The 22425-nt window shown below is 55.4% G+C and overlaps 1 protein-coding gene across 2 annotated transcripts; it reads left to right on the top strand.

Annotated features, from left to right (window-relative positions):
• Positions 1–10126: 10126 nt before the first annotated feature.
• On the top strand, positions 10127–18895 carry GNPDA1 (glucosamine-6-phosphate deaminase 1). 2 transcript variants are annotated; one of them, XM_062188924.1, is made up of 7 exons: positions 10127–10182; positions 10892–11021; positions 12326–12427; positions 14416–14598; positions 15523–15707; positions 16399–16573; positions 17603–18895. In XM_062188924.1, exons 2-7 carry the CDS (start codon positions 10898–10900, stop codon positions 17701–17703), a joined length of 870 nt encoding a protein of 289 aa, XP_062044908.1. In that variant the 5' UTR covers positions 10127–10182; positions 10892–10897; the 3' UTR covers positions 17704–18895. The 2 variants fall into 2 exon arrangements, with proteins under 2 accessions (XP_062044908.1, XP_062044907.1); XM_062188923.1 differs by lacking the exon at positions 10127–10182 and adding an exon at positions 10326–10383.
• Positions 18896–22425: the final 3530 nt, after the last annotated feature.

Here is a 22425-nt window from a genome sequence, read left to right on the forward strand (position 1 = left end):
CGGAAGATCTCTCTCACCCTCTATTGTCTTTAAAAAACAGAGGGTGTTGTTCTGGAGTCCTTTCCAGAACACCGCCTGATTCTGTCCCGCTCTGCCCCATGTGGCTCTTTCTGAGCCCTCACCTGCTTTCCCACTTAATGTTTGTACCACACAATAAGATGGTTCCTTATGATGGAGCATGAAACTCTACACTTGTCCTCATTTCCCCTTCAAAGGGAATTCTACAGTAGCCAAAAGGTGGCAGCAACCCAAAGAGGCAGAAAACAGCCCAAGCATTCATTGACCGATGAATGGAAAAGCAAAATGTGGTAGGAGAAGGCCGAACTGTAGTGATGATGTAAAGCCCAGTGGTGGGTGGGCGCTTAGGTTAAGCGCCAGTGGAGACCCTGCACCCCGTTTTCAAGTGCCTGGGCTGGATCCCCACCTCCAGCTCCTCGCTCATGTGCATCCTGGGAGGCAGCAGCAATGGCTCAAGCAGTTGTGTCCCTGCCACCCCCCAGATTCAACTCCTGGCTCCTAGCTTTGGCCTGGCTTAGCCCCAGCTGTTGCAGGCACTGGGAAGTGAACCAATGTCTCTCTGCCTTTCTTTCTAAGATTTATTTATTCATCGGAAAGGCACAGAGTTACAGAGGCAGAGACAGAGAGAGAATCTCCCATCCAATGGTTCACTCCCCAATGGCCTCAATGGCCAGAGCTGCGCCAATCCGAAGCCAGGAGCCAGGAGCTTCTTCTAGGTCTCCCACGTGGGTGCAGGGGCCCAAGGACTTGGGCCACCTCCTACTGCTTTCCCAGGCCATAGCAGAGAGCTGGATCGGAAGTGGAGCAACCGGGACTCAAACTGGTGCCCATGTGGGATGCTGGCACTGCAGATGGCGGCTTTACCTACTACAACACAGTGCCGGACCCTTCTCTGCCTTTCAAACAGATAAAATGCATCTTTAAAAATTTTTTCTAAAAGAAAGAATAGTGCAGAGGAAATGGGGAGTTGTTTGTCATGGGTGTAGAGTTTTGCAAGATGAAAAGGTCTGGAGATTGGCTCGCAACAGTGCCCGTGTATTCCACACCACGGCACTGTGGATTCAGAAACGCCTACGATGGCAGACCTCACAGAGAAAAAGGAATCCCCCTCTCCCCTTCTCACAAGCCCGCTGCGGGTGGCTTCAGGGGTGTTCTTGAGACCAGAGAGAGGGAGACAGCTGAGAAGCCAACCCAGGCGTTTGTACCGGAAGCGCTGGGTGTGAGGTTCTGTGAGGAAGCAGAGGAGGAGGGGCAAGGCAGGAACTCACCGCCGTCAGGCCGGAGGCTGAGGCAAGGGAGGCTTTCGTGAGCGCTGAGACCGAGAAGAGAACGGTGTCCTGGAGAGCGAAGGACAGAAGGGAACGGGAACCGGGAAAGGGGTGCAGAGCTTCGGAGTCCAGATTTAGAGCTTTTTCGATGTGCTTCTGAGACGCTAGCAATTTCGCGTTTTAGGTTGCCGGACTGTTTAACATATGAGAGGTTTTTAGGAAGTTCACAGAAAATGAGTATTATGAAAACGCTATCACATGGATTTCAAATTTTCTGCACTTAAATAAACTTATCTTTTCATTCTGTTTTCCAGGAACCTTTGACGTCCCCTATAATTCTAGTGAGAGAAGAAGAGTAATAATAATGATACCCAAACCTATGAAATGGCTGGTACTTAATCATTTTGACCCAGAGAAATGGAAAAAATGCCAATTTCATATGGCTTAAATCTTTAATAACTGACACTTTTCAGGCATGGTTGCAAATGCCCCTCACCCTCCACGCTGGTGACATTTTTCTAGCATATGAGATTTGCTGTACATGGTAAATCACTCCGCACTTAGCAGCTTAAGTCCACAAATGTTATTCTATCACAACTTCTGTGGGCCAGGAATCCAGGGGCAACCTAGTTGTCTCCTTCAGGCTGAGGTCACTGGTGACATTTCCCTGCTGAAACTGACCAGGGCTCAGTCCTCCCAAAAGTCTGGGGCTGGAGCTTCCGCTTCAAGATGACCCTCCTGGCTGCCGGGCAGACGGCCTGGGATTTTCCATAGGCTGCCTGGGTGTCCTTACTTGAGAAATAATAAGTAATTCTTACTGTTTTAAGCCAATTGGTCCTGGGGTAATCTGTTGAGCAGCAATAGCTAACTCATAAAATACCTTTCCAGAACCTCCACTTATTAACCTCAGGGGGAAACAGATATTTATTTGTAAATTCACTCAACCATTCATCCAGCCGTGAAACCTGAAAGGGTTATTAGTTGGGTTTCCAGCCAGGCCCCAGAGAACAGGCAGGGTTTTTGAGCATGAGTCAGGGCATTGCCCTAAAGCAAGGGTACGGAGCCTCTTTCCCCTCCAATAGTCACAGGGTGTTCCACTGCACGGATGAGCTCAATTCTTCTCATCTGCCAGCTGTAGTTCCAAGACAGCAGGCTGGAAGGATGGGTGTGGGTAACATGGTGAACACAGGCGTGGAGTGGGAGGAGCACAGGGGACAGGAGGGCAGAGCTGGAGAGCACGTGGTGAGCTCAGTGTGTGGCCGTCAGGAGGGGGCAAGGAAATGAGGGGTGTTCCTGCCACCGCACGCTAGTGTTTAATACAACAGCCACACGAGGTCAGTGTTACTCACTTTCTGCTCAATTCCCATATTCCAGATAAGCCAACAGACCTGGAAAAGGTGAGTCATTGTCTTGAGTTACTTAAAAACCAGAGCTTGGCCAGCCCTGAGTTTAACCCCAGGCTGTCTGCTTCCAGAACCTAAGTCTGGAGAGACACACTGTGCTGCCCTTCCCCCACCCCCTCACCCCCATCCCCCCCAGACAGGGAACTCTGCGGGAGCAGGCTGAGTTACAGTCCCAGGTCACTGTGCTCCTGGAAAGATCTGGGTGCAGGTTCAGCAGAGCAGGCCGCTGTCACTGAGATGTTTGGAGACCGGGACTTCACTGTGACACAGGTGCAACCCTCCTGCTGACATGAGATTTCTGACTGAATTTAAAAGCAGATGAACAAAAATGACAGCGACACTGAGGCTAAGGAACAAGGAGAGGTATCAGCTCCACCATCCAGGGCTCGCTGGGGTCTCACCAAATGAAGGCAACCCCTATGAGGCTTGTCTGAAGCTGTGCTGGGGCCCGAGGGTGGGCTCCTGGGGCTGTCCCCGGTGAGAACTGCAGAGTGGGCCACCCTGCTGATGGAGGAAGGCCCTGTCCCTCTGGGTAAAGCCCTGTGATGGGTGACCAGGCACTCAAGTTCTTTGTCCTAACGTCAGCATGAGAAGTTCCCAAAGGCCTTGGAAGTCCTGCACATTCCAAAGTTGATGCAAAAGATTAAGATGAAGCTTTTGTTTTGCAATAAGGTGCCGTCAGACCAGCTGGGAGGCAGTGTAGGCTGGTGGAAAAATGCCTGGCTCTTGGGGCCCCTGTTGTGGCTCAGTGGGTTAAACCACCAGCATCCTCCATCAGAGCATGGGTTTCAGTTCAGGCTGCTCTATTTCTGATCCAGCTCCCTGCTAATGTGCCTGAGAAAGCAGCAGAAGATGGCCCCAGTACGTGGAACCCTACCACCTAGATGGGAGACCTGGATGGAGTTCCTGGCTCCTGGCTTCAGCCTGGACCAGCCCTGGCCATTATAGCCACTTGGGGAATGAACCAGTGGGAAGAAGAGCTCTTCCTTTGTCTGACTGCAAGTAAATAAATACTTTTTTTTAAAGCATGGCTCTTGGCCCTGGATAGTCTCTGAATTCAAGTCTTTATGGAAGTGTTCATGGATGTGTTCCCAAGGGGTCTTGTGAACTAGTCTCAGCATCAGTTGCTCAGAAGCAAGCCTTAGTATTTACTTGGGACCAGTAAAGGTGAAGATGGGAGGGTGCCGTTCCCTGAAGAAACTACCCCCCAAGAGATGCTTGCTAGGGCTCTCACAGCAGGTGTCGGGGTGTCCAGGGAGCAGAGGACAGGGAACAGGAGCACCCTCCTCTTCAAGCACCATTTTCATATGTGGCATGTTTACAGCCCTGACTCGGGGGCAGCTTTGCCTCAGGAGATGAGGGGGTTGGTTCAGACTGCATATCAGCTGAGAGCAGGCACATAACAAGTATACGCTGTGTGGCTCTCAGCTGCCACACCTGGACAGGTCAAGGGACCAGCCACATTGCGACAGAACAGGGACAGGACTTGGCTCACTGAGTTAGACCTTCAGCCAGGTATCAAACCCCACCCCACCCCCCCAACCCGAGGCTAAGGAACAAGGAGAGGTCAGCACCAATCGCTCCACCCAGCTCCAAACCCATCAGGAGCAACAGCCACAGAAGACCCCCTGCAGCCCCACCAGAGCCTTTCCCAACCCTCACTCACACCCAGAGGAGCCTCCTGGGGGCGCTAGTGAGCAACACCACCACTCTGTATCTCAGGTGCTCAGAGGAGCAACAGCACCTGTGCAGAACACGGGGCATGAGCCAGATACCGGGATGAAGCTGCCACACCTTCCCAACTGAATCAAAAGTCCTGTCCAGGCCAGTGTCGTGGCTCACTAGGCTAATCCTCCGCCTGCGGCGCTGGCACCCTGGGTTCTAGTCCCGGTTGGGGTGCCAGATTCTGCCCAGTTGCCCCTCTTCCAGGCCAGCTCTCTGCTGTGGCCCAGGAAGGCAGTGGAGGATGGCCCAAGTGCTTGGGCCCTGCACCCGCGTGGGAGACCAGGAGGAAGCACCTGGCTCCTAGCTTATGATTGGCACAGCGCCGGCCGGCCATAGCGGCCATTTGGGGAGTGAACCAATGGAAGAAAGACCTTTCTGTCTGTCTCTAACTCTGCCTGTCAAAAAAAAAAAAAAGTCCTTTCCAGCTCCTGGGGAGGAGCCAGTCGGAGGAACTCTTCCTGCCATGGAGTCTCCCTTGTGCGCCAAGATAAGCCCCTAGTAAACCCTGTCTGGGTCAAAGTTCGACCACTTGTCGATTTCTAATTCAGGCGGGTCAGACAAGCTCCGGCTGGTACCTACTGGGAAAGGTCTCCGCAGGCCAAGGCCTAGTTTTCCTTCTGAGGCTCCGCTGACATTCTGAGGATGATGAGTGAAAGCTTGAACCGACTTTCCTGAGTCTCTTGGCCATGTTTAGCTAAGCTTCTGTTTAGGGTCCGATTGTTTCTTTCAGTCTGCCCAGTCTAGCTGGGGGTCCCCAGGCAGCCTAGAATCTCCAACTTAGCCTAAAGCCTGGGATACTCCAGTCCCTGCCATGGAAACAAAAGCCACAGCACTTTGACCGTCCCAGGCAGACCGACCACAGGAGGATTCCTCTTGCTGGGCTCTTAATGCCCTGTCGAACCTTTTAGGCCTAACTGTGCCATCGAGCTGCCAGTTTGTCTGGTTGGGTGCCCGCCGTCTGCACGGCTTTGGCTAACAGTGGTAGGGGAGGCCCAGCCTGCACAGTCCTTTATGGCAACAGGTGCCTCTGGCTACTTAAGCCATCAGTTTCTTCATCCCTGGGTACTGACTACCTTAAGGAGACAGCTGTAGATCATCTCTTTACCCTACGAGGCGGGATCATGGGCGTACTCAAACACAGCCAGCCTAGGTGCCAGGGCACCCACACTTGTCTGTTTTTGTCTACCATCCTTGCCCTAAGACACAGATCCTTTGAAAATCCTCTGCACTTCCTGAGTCTGTCCGAAAGTGCTTTAGACTCAGACTGATGAAGAGCTAGGAAGGCATCAGGGGTCCTGGGGGGTCTCCCTGCCCGGGCTGCCCACCGTGCAGCACCCTTGGATGGGCCGCCCCCTTCTGACTTCAGGATCTCCCCCTGTGGCGTCCTCTGCAGTGTATAGCCGCCTGAGGATTTCCTCACCGTATTTAATCTCCTCATTAGCATTCAGGAGGCAGGCTTCTTTCCAGGTGGCCCTGGGAGCATGGCGTGCTAAGAAGGCACACCTGGCGTCAGCAGAGACTACTGAAGTCTTTCCTGGTCCCAGCTCGAACGCCCTCCGCAGGGCTTATTTTCTGCCTTTTGTGCTCGATGTTCCTGGACAGTCACCTGAATTAGCTTCGACAGTTCCGAGCGCAGACACAATGGCATAGCCTGCCTTCTGCCGCCCCCTTAACCACAACACTGCCACCATCTACAAAGCCTGTTTCTCCTGCGATAGGCGGAGGTTCGTTCTGAAATCTCTCCTACTTGAGACACCAGGTCTAGGACTTCAGAGCAAGCCTGCGCTAGGGGGTCCTGCGACACTGGCCGCAGCATGGCAGGTTCAGAGTCACACAGAATCATTGAGCGATGTCCGCAGCAGGTAGCAACACGGCTTCATATGGCACCCAGTCACCAGCCAGCCAACGGTGCCCTTCTGTGTCCTTAACACCTGCCACCAGGGCTGGGGTCCACACTCGAGCTGTCCCACAGCTTTTCTGCTACTCTAATTACCAAACAGGTGGCCTCAGAGTATGGGGGTTGGGTACTGTGGGACAGGCTTTGCTCATCTGAGTGTTCTCAGCTCTCAGGGCCTGTGCAGCCCTACGGCCATCAGCACTGGCTTTCTTACCAGGTAGGATGGGGTGTAGCAAGCAGTTCTGCAGGGCCCGGCCAGTTGCTGACCCAGGAGTCTATTTAAACCCAGTGAGATTCCAGCTAATGGTCAGGGCACGGAGGATACTGTGGTCAGCCTGCTTTAGAATGACTTTTACAGGCTGGGCGTTAACAGCCCAACTCCGGCCCCATACTTCTGCACTGACCTGAGCTAAAAATGCCTTCTGGAATGGTTTTGGGATCCTTAGGTGCCCCCTGGCCTAGTGTAGTGGCAGGTCCTTCCTGAGAGTGGGCCAGAACATTCAGGAATGTTTAAGAGCGAGGGAGCGAGCGAGGACGCTGAACCCACTACACAGGTCACGGGCTCCAGAAATCTCTTTGCATCTCCTCTCCCTGACCTGCCTTTTAGAGAGCCTTTTCAGCAGTCGCAGAACGTGTGGCTCTAGAGTTCAGCAAAAAGACTCAGCTTTCTCCCCTTCTAGCTCCGGGGTAACCCCAGTCTTACTGGGGGAGATTTGGATTGAACGATAAGCCAAGCAGGAAGCCACCTGCCTCACCAATTTTCTTCCGCCAAGGTTTGCCCCAGCCCTCGCTCACTCTCTGCCCTGGGGCTGTTTCAGGCGCCCCTCTTGGCAGTGTGCCCTGCTTGCAGTAGGCACATTGGCTAGGCCTTAACTTCACCGGCGCCATGCTGGGGCTGGAGGCACGCACCCGGGGAAGCTTCCTTTGTCCTGCGGGGCTACGTGGAGCAGACCGCAGAGCAAGGGCCAACAAAGCCACCGCCTTCACGTCCTGGAGTCCTCCTCGGCCACTTCTCGGTTTCTGAAAGCCTTGAACGCAGCCTCTAGCCACTGGTCTCAGGACCAAGAGCCAGCGTCTGAAGCTCTGTCTGGCCGTCCAGGGCACTCTGAGATACGCAGCAGCTGTTTTGAACAACCGATTCCCAGAGTTTCAGGGTCCTAAGAAACACAGACACTCGCAGCCTCTCAGTGAGGCAGAGGGATCGTCTTTGGATTCCTGCTCTCAACTTCTTGCATCCTTTCAGCAACATTACTGCCAAGCTCTGCCTTCTGTGGGTGCCTGGTATCCTGGAGTCCCAGATTGAGGGTGACACTGGAAATGACTCCTCAGCCGGCATGCACTGCTGGTTACCAGTCTGGCGTGGGGCTGCCCAGCCCGCCCCATCACCGGGGTGATGATTAGGGTTTGAATGTCTGCCCAGGTGGGGTTCTCCCGTGTTAGTGACGGGACGCCCTCAGGGCTGGCTCTCAGGCCTTTTCCATGTGCCTTGCATTGACACCAGTCTGAGATGGTGAGCAACACAGGCACAAGCATCAAGGCTCCTCCCCCAGCTAGAACCCACCTCCCCCAGGCTCACAGCCAGGCCCTGCCAGCTGGTGCTGCGTGTGCTTTCAGGCCAGGCTGCTCCTAGGTGGAGGGCTAGCCATCAGGGCAGGGTTAGGCTGGGGGTCTTGGACATTCCCAGTGCTAGCAGCTGAGGGGTCAGCCTCAGGGCTGCAGGCTGCTAGTGGTCCTGCTCTGTTTCCCTCGACCTGTGCAGGTCTGGGGACCGTCTTCCCCTGGGGCACTCTGGGGCACAGGAAGTACTTCCCTTCGGGCTTAGGAGGGAGCACCGGGTTGAGTACCCCCTCCCCATTTCCAGCTCCCTAGGGGCTCTTGGTGAGGGTCACACACTCTTTGGCCCATAAATGGCACCACCACCTTCCCCAACAGTGCGTCTCCCCCATTTAGTATTCCTCATAAGGTAAAACTAAAACACGAAACTTCCCATCATTTTCTAATTTACCTGGTCCCTATAGAGATCTCTAAGCCTGACCAAAACGGTGCCTCACCTGTGACAGGGGAAAGCCAGGGTCAATGACCCAGAAATCTGGCCCAGGGAGCTCTTGCTGTGTCCTTTTGTGATCGTCAGCTTCCCAGAGCATCTGTGTCTTTCTAGTCCTGATTCTTTCCTGACAACCTGCAGGTTGTTTCTAGTCCTGGTAACTCTTAAAACATGGGCCACAGCTCAATAGGCTAATCCTCCGCCTGTGGCGCTGGCACACCAGGTTCTAGTCCTGGTCGGGGTGCCGGATTCTGTCCCGGTTGCCCCTCTCCCAGGCCAGCTCTCTGCTGTGGCCCGGGAAGGCAGTGCAGGATGGCCCAAGTGCTTGGGCCCTGCACCCCATGGGAGACCAGGAGAAGCACCTGGCTCCTGGCTTCGGATCAGCGCGGTGCGCCGGCCACAGCGCGCTGGCTGCGGCAGCCATTGGAGGGTGAACCAACGGCAAAAGGAAGACCTTTATCTCTGTCTCTCTCTCTCTCACTGTCCACTCTGCCTGTCAAAAAAAAAAAAAAAAAAAACCCAAAAAACAAAAAAACACGAGAGCAGCAATCCCAGGCGACTCACTCCCTGATTGCAGGAGGTGTCGGGCAATAGGGGGATAGGGGAGCTCTCAGTCGGCAACTCAGGATCACCAGGCATCAAGGGAAATGTCCCAGGGCTTCAGGGCAGGGCAGTGTTCTCCAGGAGCCAGGAGGCCCTGGACAGGCTGCTGCCGGCTCCCGGTCACCCTGATCCCAGGCTAGGGACGGTGCCATCTGGACTCAAGGTGTTGCCAAATTATCAGCCTCAGGCAGAACTGCTCAGAGGAAAGTTGTGTTTACTTGGAACAAGTAAAGGAAACAGTGGGAAGCTAAGTTCCCCAAAGAAACTGCCTTCCATAGAGGCAGCTGTCAGGGCTTTCATAGCAAGGGTTAGGGGCGTGTCCAAGACGCAGCAGGAGGAGAAGCCCTGCACTCCTGCATGTAAGCAACACGCATGTTCATACGTTACATGTTCAGAAAATGGCCCCAAACTCTCCCCTAGGCGGACGGTTGAGTGTCGCAATGAGGAAAGTTCAGCGTAGGCAGGGAAGATCTGACTCAAACCGGTTTCCTGCCGCACCGGCGGTTCCTTGTTTGTGGTGGTCTGGGCTCATGTGGGTGCAATATTGCAAGAGAAGCCTCTGCAAAACCACCTCGCGGGAGTGCAAGACTCCGCAGGTGTGCAGCACCCCCCTTTTCTCCCCGGAATCCTGCACGGGTGGTCACAGGAGCCCCTGATCAGGCCCCTAACCAAGCCTCCACTTCCCCACCTGTAAAAGACCAGCGGCAAATCTTCCTCGTTGGGGCTTAGTCAGGATTAAGTGAGGCAAGGCAGGCCAATACCTGGCCCTGGGTTTGTGCGTGTATACACTGCATGCATAGTGTGTTCTTATTCCTGTAAAGCCAGAGTGAACACTCTCACAGAAAACCAATTTAGAACGTACTCCCAGCTGTTAGCAAGTGTGGGCAGTGGGATAAACCTGCCTTTTCCCCTAGCTACTTATTGCTGCAATGTTTGATCTTTAAAAGGCATAGAAAACCCGATTCTATTTAAAACACCGAAGCTGTCACGTCTAGGTAAAGGCATCTACCAGAGACACTGGACACCGGCGAGGACATTCTGCACTTCCTCCGGCCCCTCCACGTCCGGCTGTGGAAGGCGGGGGCCGGAGACACCGGCCGCCCCGAGCCGCGGCCCCGCTGCGTCAGCCGGACCGGCGCGCTCGGCCGCGTGATCGGAGCCACGTGACGCGCGCCCTGGGCGGCCGCCAGCGCCGTAGCTGCAGCCGCCGCGGGAGGCCGCCGCGTGAGTGGGGAGCGGGGCTGCCGGGCCCCTCCGGGCGGGCGGGGGTCCAGGGCGCTGCCCCAGGCTTGCGGCTGGGGGGCCGGGCCGGCGAGCCGCCCTCACCCCTTCCCCAGGGCGATGGGACCGTGATGGGGAGGGGGAAGCGCTGTCACCACCGCCGTCCATTCGGCCGGCCGGAGTGAGCATTACCTGAGGGAGCAGGTGACCCGGGCCGTTGGCTGTGGGGGAACGGAGGACCAGGACTGGCAGGTCCGGCGGGCGGGCGAGGACGCACCGCCCAGGCCGGGCGCACCGCTGCTGTTTGCGGAGGCTGCGGGGCGGCGCATCCCCCCGGCGCGGGCAGGGAGGCGCTGAGTCTCCGGGAGACAGCGGAGAAAGGCAGCGCACACGCGCCCCCTGCTTTAACGCCTGCTGAAGGCGGTGGCGTCGGCACTGCTGGCCTCGCTCTGACACCGCAGGGACAGCTTCAGGGAGCTCGGGTCCTGGAAGGAGGCCCCGCAGCTGGCGACGGCAGGGGCAGAGGCCCGAACCCGGGTCCGTCCGTCAGGAGCGCCTCCTGGTGGCCGCGCCGGCCTGCTCGCTCGTTGCTCTGCGCAGGGCCTTCTCCTGGCTCTGGCTGCTCTGGGGGACACGGGTCCGCCAGGATCCGCCCTCTCTCTGCCCCTGGCCCTCACCACCCACTGCTCTGGTCATCCCCTCCCCCACGCAGGACAAGATGAAGCTCATCATCCTGGACCACTATTCTCAGGCCAGCGAGTGGGCGGCCAAATACATCAGGAACCGCATCATCCAGTTTAACCCGGGGCCAGACAAGTACTTCACGCTGGGGCTCCCCACTGGTGCGTGGCGGGGAAGGCGCGGGTGCCCGGGATGGGGTTTTTCAGGGGCCTGGAATGTGGGCTAGCTGAGCCAGGGGCACCACGCCCACTTCCATCTACAAAACACAGAAGCCAGGGTCCTATTTAAAATGCAGGACGACAGATGAAGACGCGTGTGCACACACACACACACAGAGGTGGGAGCGGGAGAGGCCTCCATGCGCGGGTTCTCTCCCCAAATGCCCTGTAATAGCCACTGCTGGGTGGGACAGAGCGCAGGAGCCTGGAACTCAGTCTGGGTCTCCTGGTAAGAGGCTGAGGCCCAAAGACTTGATCCATCACTTGCGGTTTCCCAGGGTGCTCACCAGCAGGAAGCTGGAATTGGAAGCAGAGCCAGGGCTCTGCCAGGCACCTCCCTCCCCCAGCTTCCTTCATGGGTCGGTTGGAAGGTTGGCTGCTGTTTGTTCTGTGGGATCTTAGAGCAGGAAGGCTCATAGACTGCAAGATCCTAATCTACCCCGGAAGTCGGCTGTGTCACCCAGGATTCCTTGACAGAAAAGTCCTGGTGCCCCAAGACATTCTTCCGAGGCAACAAATTACTTTCTCTTTGCATCTGGAAGGTACCAGCTAAGTGCCATTCTTGGGACAATAAACTGTCACTCAAATAATTTTCTGTAAGGCTTAATTAAACACAGGACCTAAATGATTAACAGTTCTGCTTTGTTCTGGAAAAAAGTAACATGTTTGCTCTATCTGGAGATACTGTGACCCCAGCTCCTCAAGATCAGTTGCCTTACTTGTCCGATGCCTTGGCGTTGAGGCCCTCAAACTGTCCCTGCAAGTGGCCCAGACGTGACAGTGGTAGGCGTCCGCGGCCACACGGTTTCCTTGCAGCTCAGAACTCTGCCGCCATAGTGCGAGACGAGGCTGTAGACATTACATAAATGAATGAGTATAGCTGTGTGCCAATAAGCCTTTCTTTATGGACACCAATGTTTGAATTTATGTAACTTTCTTGTCACAAAATACTAATCTTTTTACCCTTAAGAACTATTTCAAATGTAAAGACCACCTCTAACTTACGAGCTATCCAGATATAGGCACAGGCTAGATTCGGTGTGTAGGGTGAGCTTTGCCACGCCTTCCTGGGGCTGGCCACCAAGTGTGGTTGTGGGCACTCTGCACAGCCAGGACTGGAGCACTGGCTGGAACTTCCCTTCTGACTTGGTTCTTGCCGCTCTCCAAGGTTCTCGCTGTTGGGCACACTTCCCAGCATCTGGCACTGGGGCCTGCAGGGGCGTTCATGGCTGTGGCCTGTTTTGCAGGGAGCACCCCACTTGGCTGCTATAAGAAGCTCATCGAGTACTACAAGAATGGCGATCTGTCCTTTAAGTATGTGAAGACCTTCAACATGGACGAGTACGTCGGTGAGTCTGCCCTCTTGAGGTTCTTGGGTGACTCCAGGAGGGTTGTGCTTCTCCCTGTGCGCACGATGCAACCCTGGGGTGGGATGGGGACATCTCAGGAAGCCCATGATGCTGATCGGTTCCTGTCTCTGCCAGGCTGGGTTTACTCCCCTCTCCGCAGCCGCTCACAGAGCTGACTCTGTAGACAAGACGTGGCTCATAGGTGTGGGACAGCCTCGTGCCCCATCAGTACCTAATAAATTAAAGAGCAGCTCCTCCTCCCCGCTGCCCAGCAGCGTGCCCACTGTCTCTGGAACAAATGACTGCGAGGGTCCCCCAGGGCCTGAGTGTCCCCCAGGGCCTGTGTCTGCACGCTGTTGCCAGGGTGCACCGCCAGCTCCCTCTCCAGCCAGGCGCACTGCTGGGAAGCTATGCCTTGGTGTTCTGTCACCACGCCATGCCCCAGGAATGGCTTCACTTACCCATGTAATGGCTTCACTTTAAGCATTCTTTTGTTTAAAAAATGTGGAGACCGGGGCCAGCACCGTGGCTCACTTGGTTAATCTTTCACCTGCAGTGCTGGCATCCCATGTAGGCACCGGGTTCTAGTCCCAGTTGCTCCTCTTCCAGTCCAGCTCTCTGCTGTGGCCCGGGAGGGCAGTGGAGGATGGCCCAGGTGCTTGGGCCCCTGCACCCGCATGGGAGACCGGGAAGAGGCACCTGGCTCCTGGCTTCAGATCGGCGCAGTGCTGGCCGTAGCAGCCATTTGGGGGGTGAACCAACAGAAGGAAGACCTTTTTCTCTGTCTCTCTCTCTCTGTCTATAACTCTGTCAAAAAAAAAAAAAAAAAAAGTGGAGACCAACAAGTGGAGTAGAATTTGCCACCTGAAGCACTTCTGCGTGTGTAGGAGTGTTACCCACACACTGCGGGGCAGCCATCTCCACAGCTCACCTTGGCACAGACTGCTCCTTCCCGGCCCCTGCAGCCCACCGTTCCACTTTCTGTTTCTCTGGCTGTGCTGAGTCGTAGCTTGTGTCAGAACAGTTTTGGTTTTTGGTTTTTTTTTTTTTTTTTTTTATTTTTGACAGGCAGAGTGGACAGTGAGAGAGAGACAGAGAGAAAGGTCTTCCTTTTGCCGTTGGTTCACCCTCCAATGGCCACCGCGGTAGGCGCGCTGCAGCCGGCGCACCGCGCTGATCCGATGGCAGGAGCCAGGTGCTTCTCCTGGTCTCCCATGGGGTGCAGGGCCCAAGCACTTGGGCCATCCTCCACTGCACTCCCTGGCCACAGCAGAGAGCTGGCCTGGAAGAGGGGCAACCGGGACAGGATCGGTGCCCCGACCGGGACTCGAACCCGGTGTGCCGGCGCCGCAAGGCGGAGGATTAGCCTAGTGAGCCGCGGCGCCGGCCATGAACAGTTTTGTTTTTTAAAGACTGATTTATTTACTTGAAAGGCAGATTGAGAAAGAGAGAGATCTTGTATCTGCTGGTTCACTTCCCAAATGCCCACGGCAGCCAGGGCTAGGCCTGCCCATAGGCAGGAGCCTGGAACTCCATCTGGGTCTCCTACATGCATGTCAGGAACATGAATACCTGGACTTGATTCACTTTAAACGTTATTTTTCTCCTTGGACGAAAAACAAATCCGTTTTGGGAGCCCTGAGATAATTCTCTCCAACCGCTTGGGGTTCATGCTGAACAGGATATAGCTGGGGGTGAATGCTGGGGTGGAAGGCACAGGGTGAGGGGTGTGCTTGCTTGCTTTCCTAGCTCTACCCAGAAGCCCACAGTCCTCTAGCCCCCAGGCTGTGGGCATGTCTTATAAAGAGCAGAGTGAGGGACTGTGGTCACAGGGGTGCTGGGTGGGCGGGCCCTTGCCGACAGCAGCTTGTCCTGGGTGTGGGGGTGCTGAGGGCTCCCCAGTGGGCAGCACGTGCATGTCCTGCATCCTCCTGGGGGCAGCGCTGTGGCTCATACTGGGCGTGCCTAAGTGTCCCACGGCCCCCCAGGGCTGCCTCGCGACCACCCAGAGAGTTACCACTCCTTCATGTGGAACAACTTCTTCAAGCACATTGACATTCACCCCGAGAACACCCACATTCTGGACGGTAACGCTGCTGACCTGCAGGCCGAGTGCGACGCCTTTGAGGAGAAGATTAAGGCAGCGGGTGGGATTGAGCTCTTCGTTGGAGGTGAGCTTGACCGGCAACAGGACATCTACAGGGCCGGGCATAGGGGCTGACCACATGGGGAGGAGGAAGACAAGGTACAGGTCATGCTCTCTGTGCCAGTGCTGGTGGCATCATCTGTCACCCTGTGGAGGCAGGGGTGGGAGCCCCAGGCCCCTCCCTGGCCCTGTGAGATTTGGGGGGCCCCCTCTTTCTGCACTTTGATGCCTTCTCTGTACATTGAGAGGTCTGGGTTTGGATTCTGTGACTCTGTCTACTCCCCAGTCCTCAGGTTCTATTGCTCTTACCACTTGAAGTAAGGGACCCATGTAATTCCAGAAGATTCCACACAGCCCCTGGCTGCTAGTGATAGCCAGCTGAACCCGAGAGTCATGTGACTGAGTCAGGGCCCCTGGCAAGGGGCAGTGGGGAAGGCGGGGGCTGCGGGCGTCTCCTATGCAGCTGGTGCCCTTGCTGCCAGCCTGGGCAGCCCCTCCTGTGTCCTTCCTTTGCACCCCTGTCGTTACACGTGGCGGGGTCTCCCCGGACTGACCTGTGCCGCGCCAGGCTTCCCTCTCCTGGATGTCAGAGTGCCCTGTTCTGAGATTCTGTAAGCATTGCAGCCCTTGTTCCTGTCCTGTGCATGGTTCATTTGCTGCAGCTCCATCCCGGAAGTGCTACCGTAACCACAGGCAGGAGACAGAGCAGCGCTGCTCTCTGATGACGGAGGAAGGCAGGGGTCATGTGAAGTGCTCCTCACGTGGCCTTTGAGGGTGGCAGCATGCCAGCAGTGTCCACGTGCGCCTCACATAGGATGCTCCTGGGGGAGCAGTGAGGGGGCAGCATCTCCAGGGCCTTTTATCCAGACCCTCGTTAGGGAAGGACAGAACCTCCATCCTGGACACCGTGGGTCCCGGGGACTCAGGACTGCCTGCTGTTCCCCCGCAGGCATCGGCCCTGACGGACACATCGCCTTCAACGAGCCGGGCTCCAGTCTGGTGTCCAGGACCCGGGTGAAGACGTTGGCCATGGACACTATCCTGGCCAATGCCAGGTTCTTCGACGGAGACCTGGCCAAGGTGCCCACCATGGCCCTGACGGTGGGTGTGGGTACCGTCATGGATGCAAGAGAGGTAAGGGCGCAAGGGGTGGGGCCAGAGACTTTGTTCATTTTAACTAGGCCGCTACCACCTGAATATGCTCTTTTTTAAAAACTCTTAATTGGAAGGCAGAGAGAGAGTGACCATCTCCTGGTTTACTCTCCAAATGCCCACAACAGCTGGGGCTGGGCCAGATCAAAACCAGGATCCAGGAGCTCACTCTGGGTCTGCCATGTGGGTGGCTGGGACCCAAATACTTGAGCCATCACCTGCTGCCCTCCAGGTGGCACATTAGCAGGACACCGGAATCGGGAGAACTGGGACATAAGCTCAGGCACTGCAGATGGGATGCAAGTGCCAAGCAGTGTGTTCACCACAGCGTACAACACCTGCCCCCAAATACGTTCTTGCTAAACGTGACAACAGCATCCCAAGGCTTCTGATCCAGCCTCCTGCTGACGTGGACCATGGGAGGCAGCAGATGGCTCAAGCGCTGGAGTCCCTGCCTCTTGGCTTCCACCTGCCCTGGCCCTGGCCGTTGTGGCCACTTGGGATGTGGACCAGAGGATGGAAGAGTGCTCGCTCGCTCTCTCTCTCTCCCTCTCTCTCTCTCTCTCTCTCTTGCTCTTTCAAATAAGCAAAAACAGATAAACTTTTAACACCCACACTTACCCTTCCAGCCGTTTGGGGGGCTTGTGTGTCACGGCTGTTTTCCGGCCCACAGGTGATGATCCTCATCACAGGCGCGCACAAGGCCTTTGCGCTGTACAAGGCCATTGAGGAGGGCGTGAACCACATGTGGACGGTGTCTGCCTTCCAGCAGCACCCGCGCACCGTGTTTGTGTGTGATGAGGATGCCACCCTGGAGCTGAAGGTGAAGACTGTCAAGTACTTCAAAGGTGAGGAGGGGAGGGCATGGCCCGGGCGGCAGCCGAGGGTGCGCTAGGAGTGCGGGGCAGAGCTGCCGTTCGCCCTCTGGCCATTGTAACTGCCAACCGTGCCCTCACTAACAACCAGGCCCTGCTCGCTGTCTGCGTTGGTGTCTTCCGTTGGTGACGCAGGGTCCAGCTCTGGAGATGTTTGCTCTGAGGAAGGAAAAGGCAGAACTGCACTCAAGGGCTGTGTGGCGATCCCACAGCAGCTGAGTCTCGGGCCTCTGGCAGGACTGCCGTCTAGGGGAGGCACAGAACTGGCTGCCCGCGGAATCTGGTGCTTGAAAATCCACCGGGGCGCTCCCCATAGGCCTGCAACAGGTAGAGAGGAGCCAGGCAACAGCCAGGAGTCGGGAATTCCATCCAGGTCTCCTACACGGGTGGCAGGGACCCAAGCACTTGAGCCACAGAGCTTTAAGCAAATTGATGTGAAAATCCTCATTTACCAAGCAGGTCAATTAGGAATTTGTTCTTTGTTGAAAAGATTAACAGTTGGGGCTGGCACTATGACATAGCGGGTAAAGCTACCTCCTACAGTGCTGGCATCCCATGTGGGTGCTGGTTCAAGTCCCAGCTGCTCCACTTCTGATCCAGCTCTCTGCTGTGGCCTGGGAAAGCAGTACAAGATGGCCCAAGTCCTTGGGCCCCTGCTCCCATGTGGGAGATCCAGAGGAGTCTCCTGGCTTCAGATAGGCACAGCTGTGGCCGTTGTAGCCATCTAGGGAGTGAACCAGCAATGGAAGACCCCCCTCTGCCTTTACGTAATAAATCTTTAAATAAAAATTAAGGGCTAAGTAGCCACCTCCCCTGGTGATTGTATTTGCGTGAGTTCCATGAACTCTGACACTAATTCCGAGAAGATGTTTGTCGTTTGCAGACAACACAGAAAAAAGACATGTCCGTGCTGGAACAAAATTTGAAAGCACCCAGATGTTAGTGTGGAGAATCACAGGGTTCTAGCAGCAGTAACCGCTTTTTGTTCTTAATTTTTTATAGGTTTAATGCTTGTTCATAACAAGTTGGTGGACCCCTTGTACAGCATCAAGGAGAAAGAAACTGAGAAAAGCCAGTCTTCTAAGAAGCCATACAGCGATTAGTGCGTTGGGGGGAGCTGCTACCGAGTACCTCCTAGGGACAGGGCTTTCTGGAGACTGTCTTTAGGAGAACATAGTTGTCTCTTTAATCCAGTCTGGTTACTCAGATCTAAGTGGGGAGGTGATCTCGGCTTGGGGCTAGCAGCCTGGCCGTGCAGTCCAGCCACAGGGAGAATGGAACTTATCTAGGAAAGAAAAACCTCAGATAGCACTGCTGGCACTCTGCCCGCCCCTGCCAGGTCAGGGGCACTCCTTCGGTTCTGTCTCAGCCGCTGTTCACACGGGCAGCACTCGCCCCGGCTCTCCAGCGGGAGGCCACTGTGGGCTGCTCAGCACCAACACTCCCCCTGGGTAGAGTCCTGGGTGCTCCTCCCTAGACGCCTGCTCCTTATTTGAGAACCATGGTCCCAGATTCAGGAGCCAGCTCTCACAGCACCTAGAGGTGAGTGAGGAAGCGGTGGCCCCGGTCAGACCCGTCTTTTCTCCAGTGTTCTGTCTGCTCTCACAGCTGGCTTTCCCTGCCCCAGGCGGGCTCCCCCAGGGGACGGTTCAGGCAGGAGGGGCTGAGGAGGTAGCTTTTGCTGTAAACCCAAAACCCCCAGGGGCCCAGCCACGTCAGACTCTGCTCCCTCGGGGCCCCAAGGGGAAAGTGGAAACCAGCTTCCCTCCAGAGGCCTCGCTCTGGTTTCTGCCATTTACATAGTCAGTAGTCCGGACACAGTCCACTGGGCCAGCAGACTCGGCCCCGAGTTCAGGGGCGCGTGGAGCCGAGGCAACAGGCTGGCAGGCGACTCCAGTGCTACACTCTTGCTTCCCGAGGAGTTGAGTGCCATGACCAGCCCTAAATGCTTCTGGCACTGTTTCCCAGTCGAAAATCCACTGCTCTTCTCACCGTCCCGGGTGCACGCTGTGGTCCAAGGCTGAGAACTGGGCAAGCAGAGGCCCTGGGCCCACGGCCTCCTCCTCGGCCTGCCTCTCGCCCCCCGCAGCCTTCGTGGAGTGGCTGCTGCCCCCTGCTCCCTGTTGCTGTTCCTCTTCCTGGGAGAGCTCCACGGCCGGGCTCGGCCTCAGCCTCACAGTGCTGTGTCTGGTACCAGCGTTTCATCTGTAGTTTTTATACTCAATTGTGCTGTTATTCTGTTTTAAGCTACCAATCAATGGACTTGTTTGCACTGTGATATTTTTCTATTAAATTCAGTACTTTAAAAAAAAAAAAAAAAGCGTTATCTGTGAATTTCAACCCACAAACTCAAAAGGTCGTCTTCCGAGATTTTGTTTCCAGAGTTTCTGTATTTTGGAAGTAGCCCGTGAGCAAAGCTTCACAGTCGGTCCTCACAAGGGCTGGTGGGAAGGTCGTGAGCACAGCACCCATCTACTGAGCTCTTCACTCATGAGAGCGAAAATCAAAGGGTTCATCAAAATGAAGCACCTTTGTGGAAAAGGGTAAACACGTGAGCAGTACACTCATATTCTGGCTGTACCTGAGATCCAGACAAGGCCACAGCTGTGAAAAAGAATAATGCAAGTTTGTGATGAGGGATGCAAACAGTGAATGGAATAGAAAAGTCTGGTCTTGTTGCTTAATTAATGTAATGGAGTACCTTGGGTCAGTGCAATCAATGGAGCTGGAAGTTGGGAGAACGGTGTGATTTCTTAATTTTATTGAAATGGAATTTACATGTTGATAAAATTCACCCACTAAGTATCACTCTGGTGACGTGTGTTAAAGTTATCGGAGTCGTGCAGTTCCTCGCCACAAGCCATTTAACACCGAGAAGCTTCCCACTGCTCCCCAGGCTGCCACGGCTCTGCCTGGTGTCTACAGATTTCCCCTTTTTTGCTGACATAAAGGGAGTCACAGGACATGTCGTCTTCTGTGTCCGACTTCTTAAGCAGGACAGTCTTTAAGGGCCATCCATCTAGCAGGTGCCAGTGGACCACTCCGTTTCATTGCTGAGCAGTACTCCAGTTGAGAAGCGTTTAAACATTCAGTAGTTACGTTATAAAAAAAAAAATCATGCAGACATACGAGAGATGTTTATATGAACCCGGGACCTTGGGTCTCAGGCTGGCTTCCCTAGTGGTGCCAGCCTGACCAAGTGGTGCACAGACCCTGGGGCCACTTGGGCCTCCTCAGGGCTCCTCAAAGAGGAACCATGGTGGGCCATGGTTAGCTTGTCACCAGAAAATAAAGGCACTTTACAAATTGTTTTGAGTCAGTGTTGTGAGGGCAAAGCAGCCAGTGAAATGGTCCCCACTGCTCAGGTTGTAATCATTTGATGAAAAAAGAAACGTGAAATACAGCAGACTGGGGCCAGCCGGACCTGTGGAGAGCAAGTCTGACACTCCAAAGGGAAAGGCAGTATTTGAGGTGTACGCGGAGTTGGAGGAAACAGAGGGGATTTGTTTAAATAACAAGTGGCAGTGCTGACACAAGCTGAGGTCACCTTCCCTCAATTACACCTGTATATAAAGTAGAAATGGGGCCATCGCTGTGGCGCAGTGGGTAAAGCCGCCGCCTGCAGTGCCGGCATCCCATACGAGCGCCAATTCCAGTCCCAGCTGCTCCACTTCCGATCCAGCTCCCTACTAATGGCCTGGGAAAGTAGTAGAAGATGGCCCAAGTCCTTGGGCCCCTGCAGCTGTGTGGGAGACCCAGAGGAAGCTCCTGGCTCCTGCCTTCAGATTGGTGCAACTCCAGCCAGTGTGGCCAATCAGGGAGTGAAGGGGAGTGAACCAGTGGATGCAAGTCCACTCTATCTGACTCTACCTCTTTAATTTTTTTCAAAGAAATCTTAAAAAAAAAAAAAAAAAAGGTAGAAAGGGATGCAGGGTCTGGGATGCTCGTGCCCCTGTGGCTGTCACTCTCACTGCTCAGCTCTCTCTGCTCTGGTGCTTCCCCATCCTCCAGTGTAGACAGCAATCCCTGATTCCCACCCTCGCCCTGCGGCTGGCTCAGACCCACTTAGTGCCTGGAACGCGTTTTGCTTCCCACTAGATACCAACTCCATGAAGGCTAACAGTCCTGCTCTCCCCCACCCCATAATGGCACCTGGACAGCTGGGGCAGCGGCACATGCAGGACTACCAGCTGGGCGTCTCTACCCAAGAGCAGTGATCACACACCGTGGGCCCACTGAGGCACTAACCTTGCTCTGGGAACCAAAATCCACCCATGGTGAGATGCTGGTGCTGCACACATCTGTTTCCAGTAAGCCACCCCAAGGCAGGCTGCGGAGTTATGAGAAAGCCGCGCTGGGGGCCCCGAGGGAGCCCTCACCGCCAGCCCCAGTTCACTGAGTCCGCCTCTCTCGGGCCCCAGCCCCACCAGCTCTCACTGCCTTGAAGCCAGTCCTACAGCGGGCCCTCTTCTCAGCCTGCAGCATCCAAGGGTCCTCTTCTCCTGGACCACTCCCCTCAGCCCGAGGACAATTTAGAAACGGGGTCAGCATCTGGCCAGCGGTTAAGACACCAGTTAGACTTCACATCCCGCAACAGAGTGCCCACGTTCAACATCAGCTCCAGCTCCTGACTCTGGCTCCCTGCTAATGTCCACCCTGGGAGGCAGCAGGTGATGGCTCAAGTACTGGGTCCCTGCTACCCACGTGGGAGACCTGTGTGGAGTTCCTGGCGCCCAGCCCCAGCCACACCTGGGGGCTCTTGTGGACATCTCAGGAGTGAACCAGCAGATGAAGCTAAGAATTTTTTTAAAATAAATTACTAAGTAAAACGTCTCCAACTCCAGTCTTTCCCTGCCATTCCTGTGGTCTTCTCATTACAGTTATACTTCATAACTGTCCCAGTTTTTTGGATATTCTGGGTATTTTCCCCCCATTCCCACTTCCAATCTCCAAATGTCAGTTTGGGAAGTTCCTGCTGAGGCCTCAGATCACCGAGTCTTTCCTGGCGAGGCTCCGGTGTTCAGTCCCATCTCCATGCTCTCCCCAGCACTGGCTTTTGTTCTGCATCTGTCTGCTTGCACGCCCTCGCTGCTCTCGCACATCATCGCCACGTCTTCCCACCAGAGGCCGTAGCACACGATCGTCACGTGAACTGCCCAGCCAGCCCCCAAGTCTCTGCACGCCAGCCTGGCTCTGACGCTCGCTCTCTGTCCCCGTTCTGCAGCCCTTCTTAATTTCCTTTTCACTGGACAGCCAGACGCGATGAGCTGAGTGACAGGAACGGCCTTCGCCTCGAGGCTGGCCTGGTGTGGCTGCAGCTGCAGGTGTCAGGGCCACAGTTCCCCTCAGCGTCCCTGCTTTCATCGCCCTGCTGTCCCTGGGCTTCCCCAGAAACTCCTTAACCTAGAGCCTGGGTCCCGTGGCTCTCGGTGGGTATCCACTGGTGTGAGGCACTGTGGAGAAGCGGCCTACAACCTTAACAATCCGAACTTGCAATCTGTTGTGTTTTTTTTTTTTTTTTTTTTTTTTTTTTTTTTAACAGCAGGTTCCAGTCCCTGGACTGCAAGCTACAAAATATTCCCAGTTGTTTTCCCCTCCTCTGAAGTCAGACAGGAAGGCCCGCGGGACGTGAGACTGCACTGCCCTCCCCTCCCCATGGCAGAGGCAGCCTCGGAGGCGGCTTTTCCCCGCTGCCCTAGAACAGAAGGCTCTCGTGACTCTGGCTGCATGTCCAGGTTGCCCCCTTGCTGCTCTCCTTGCCTGAGGTCCGAGAGGATGCTCCTGCTTTCTTCACAGGGAGAACCCAGCAGGGCTGCCGGGGCCCC

Source organism: Lepus europaeus, chromosome 4, assembly GCF_033115175.1.
Source record: "Lepus europaeus isolate LE1 chromosome 4, mLepTim1.pri, whole genome shotgun sequence".
Classification (NCBI taxonomy): Eukaryota; Metazoa; Chordata; class Mammalia; order Lagomorpha; family Leporidae; genus Lepus; species Lepus europaeus.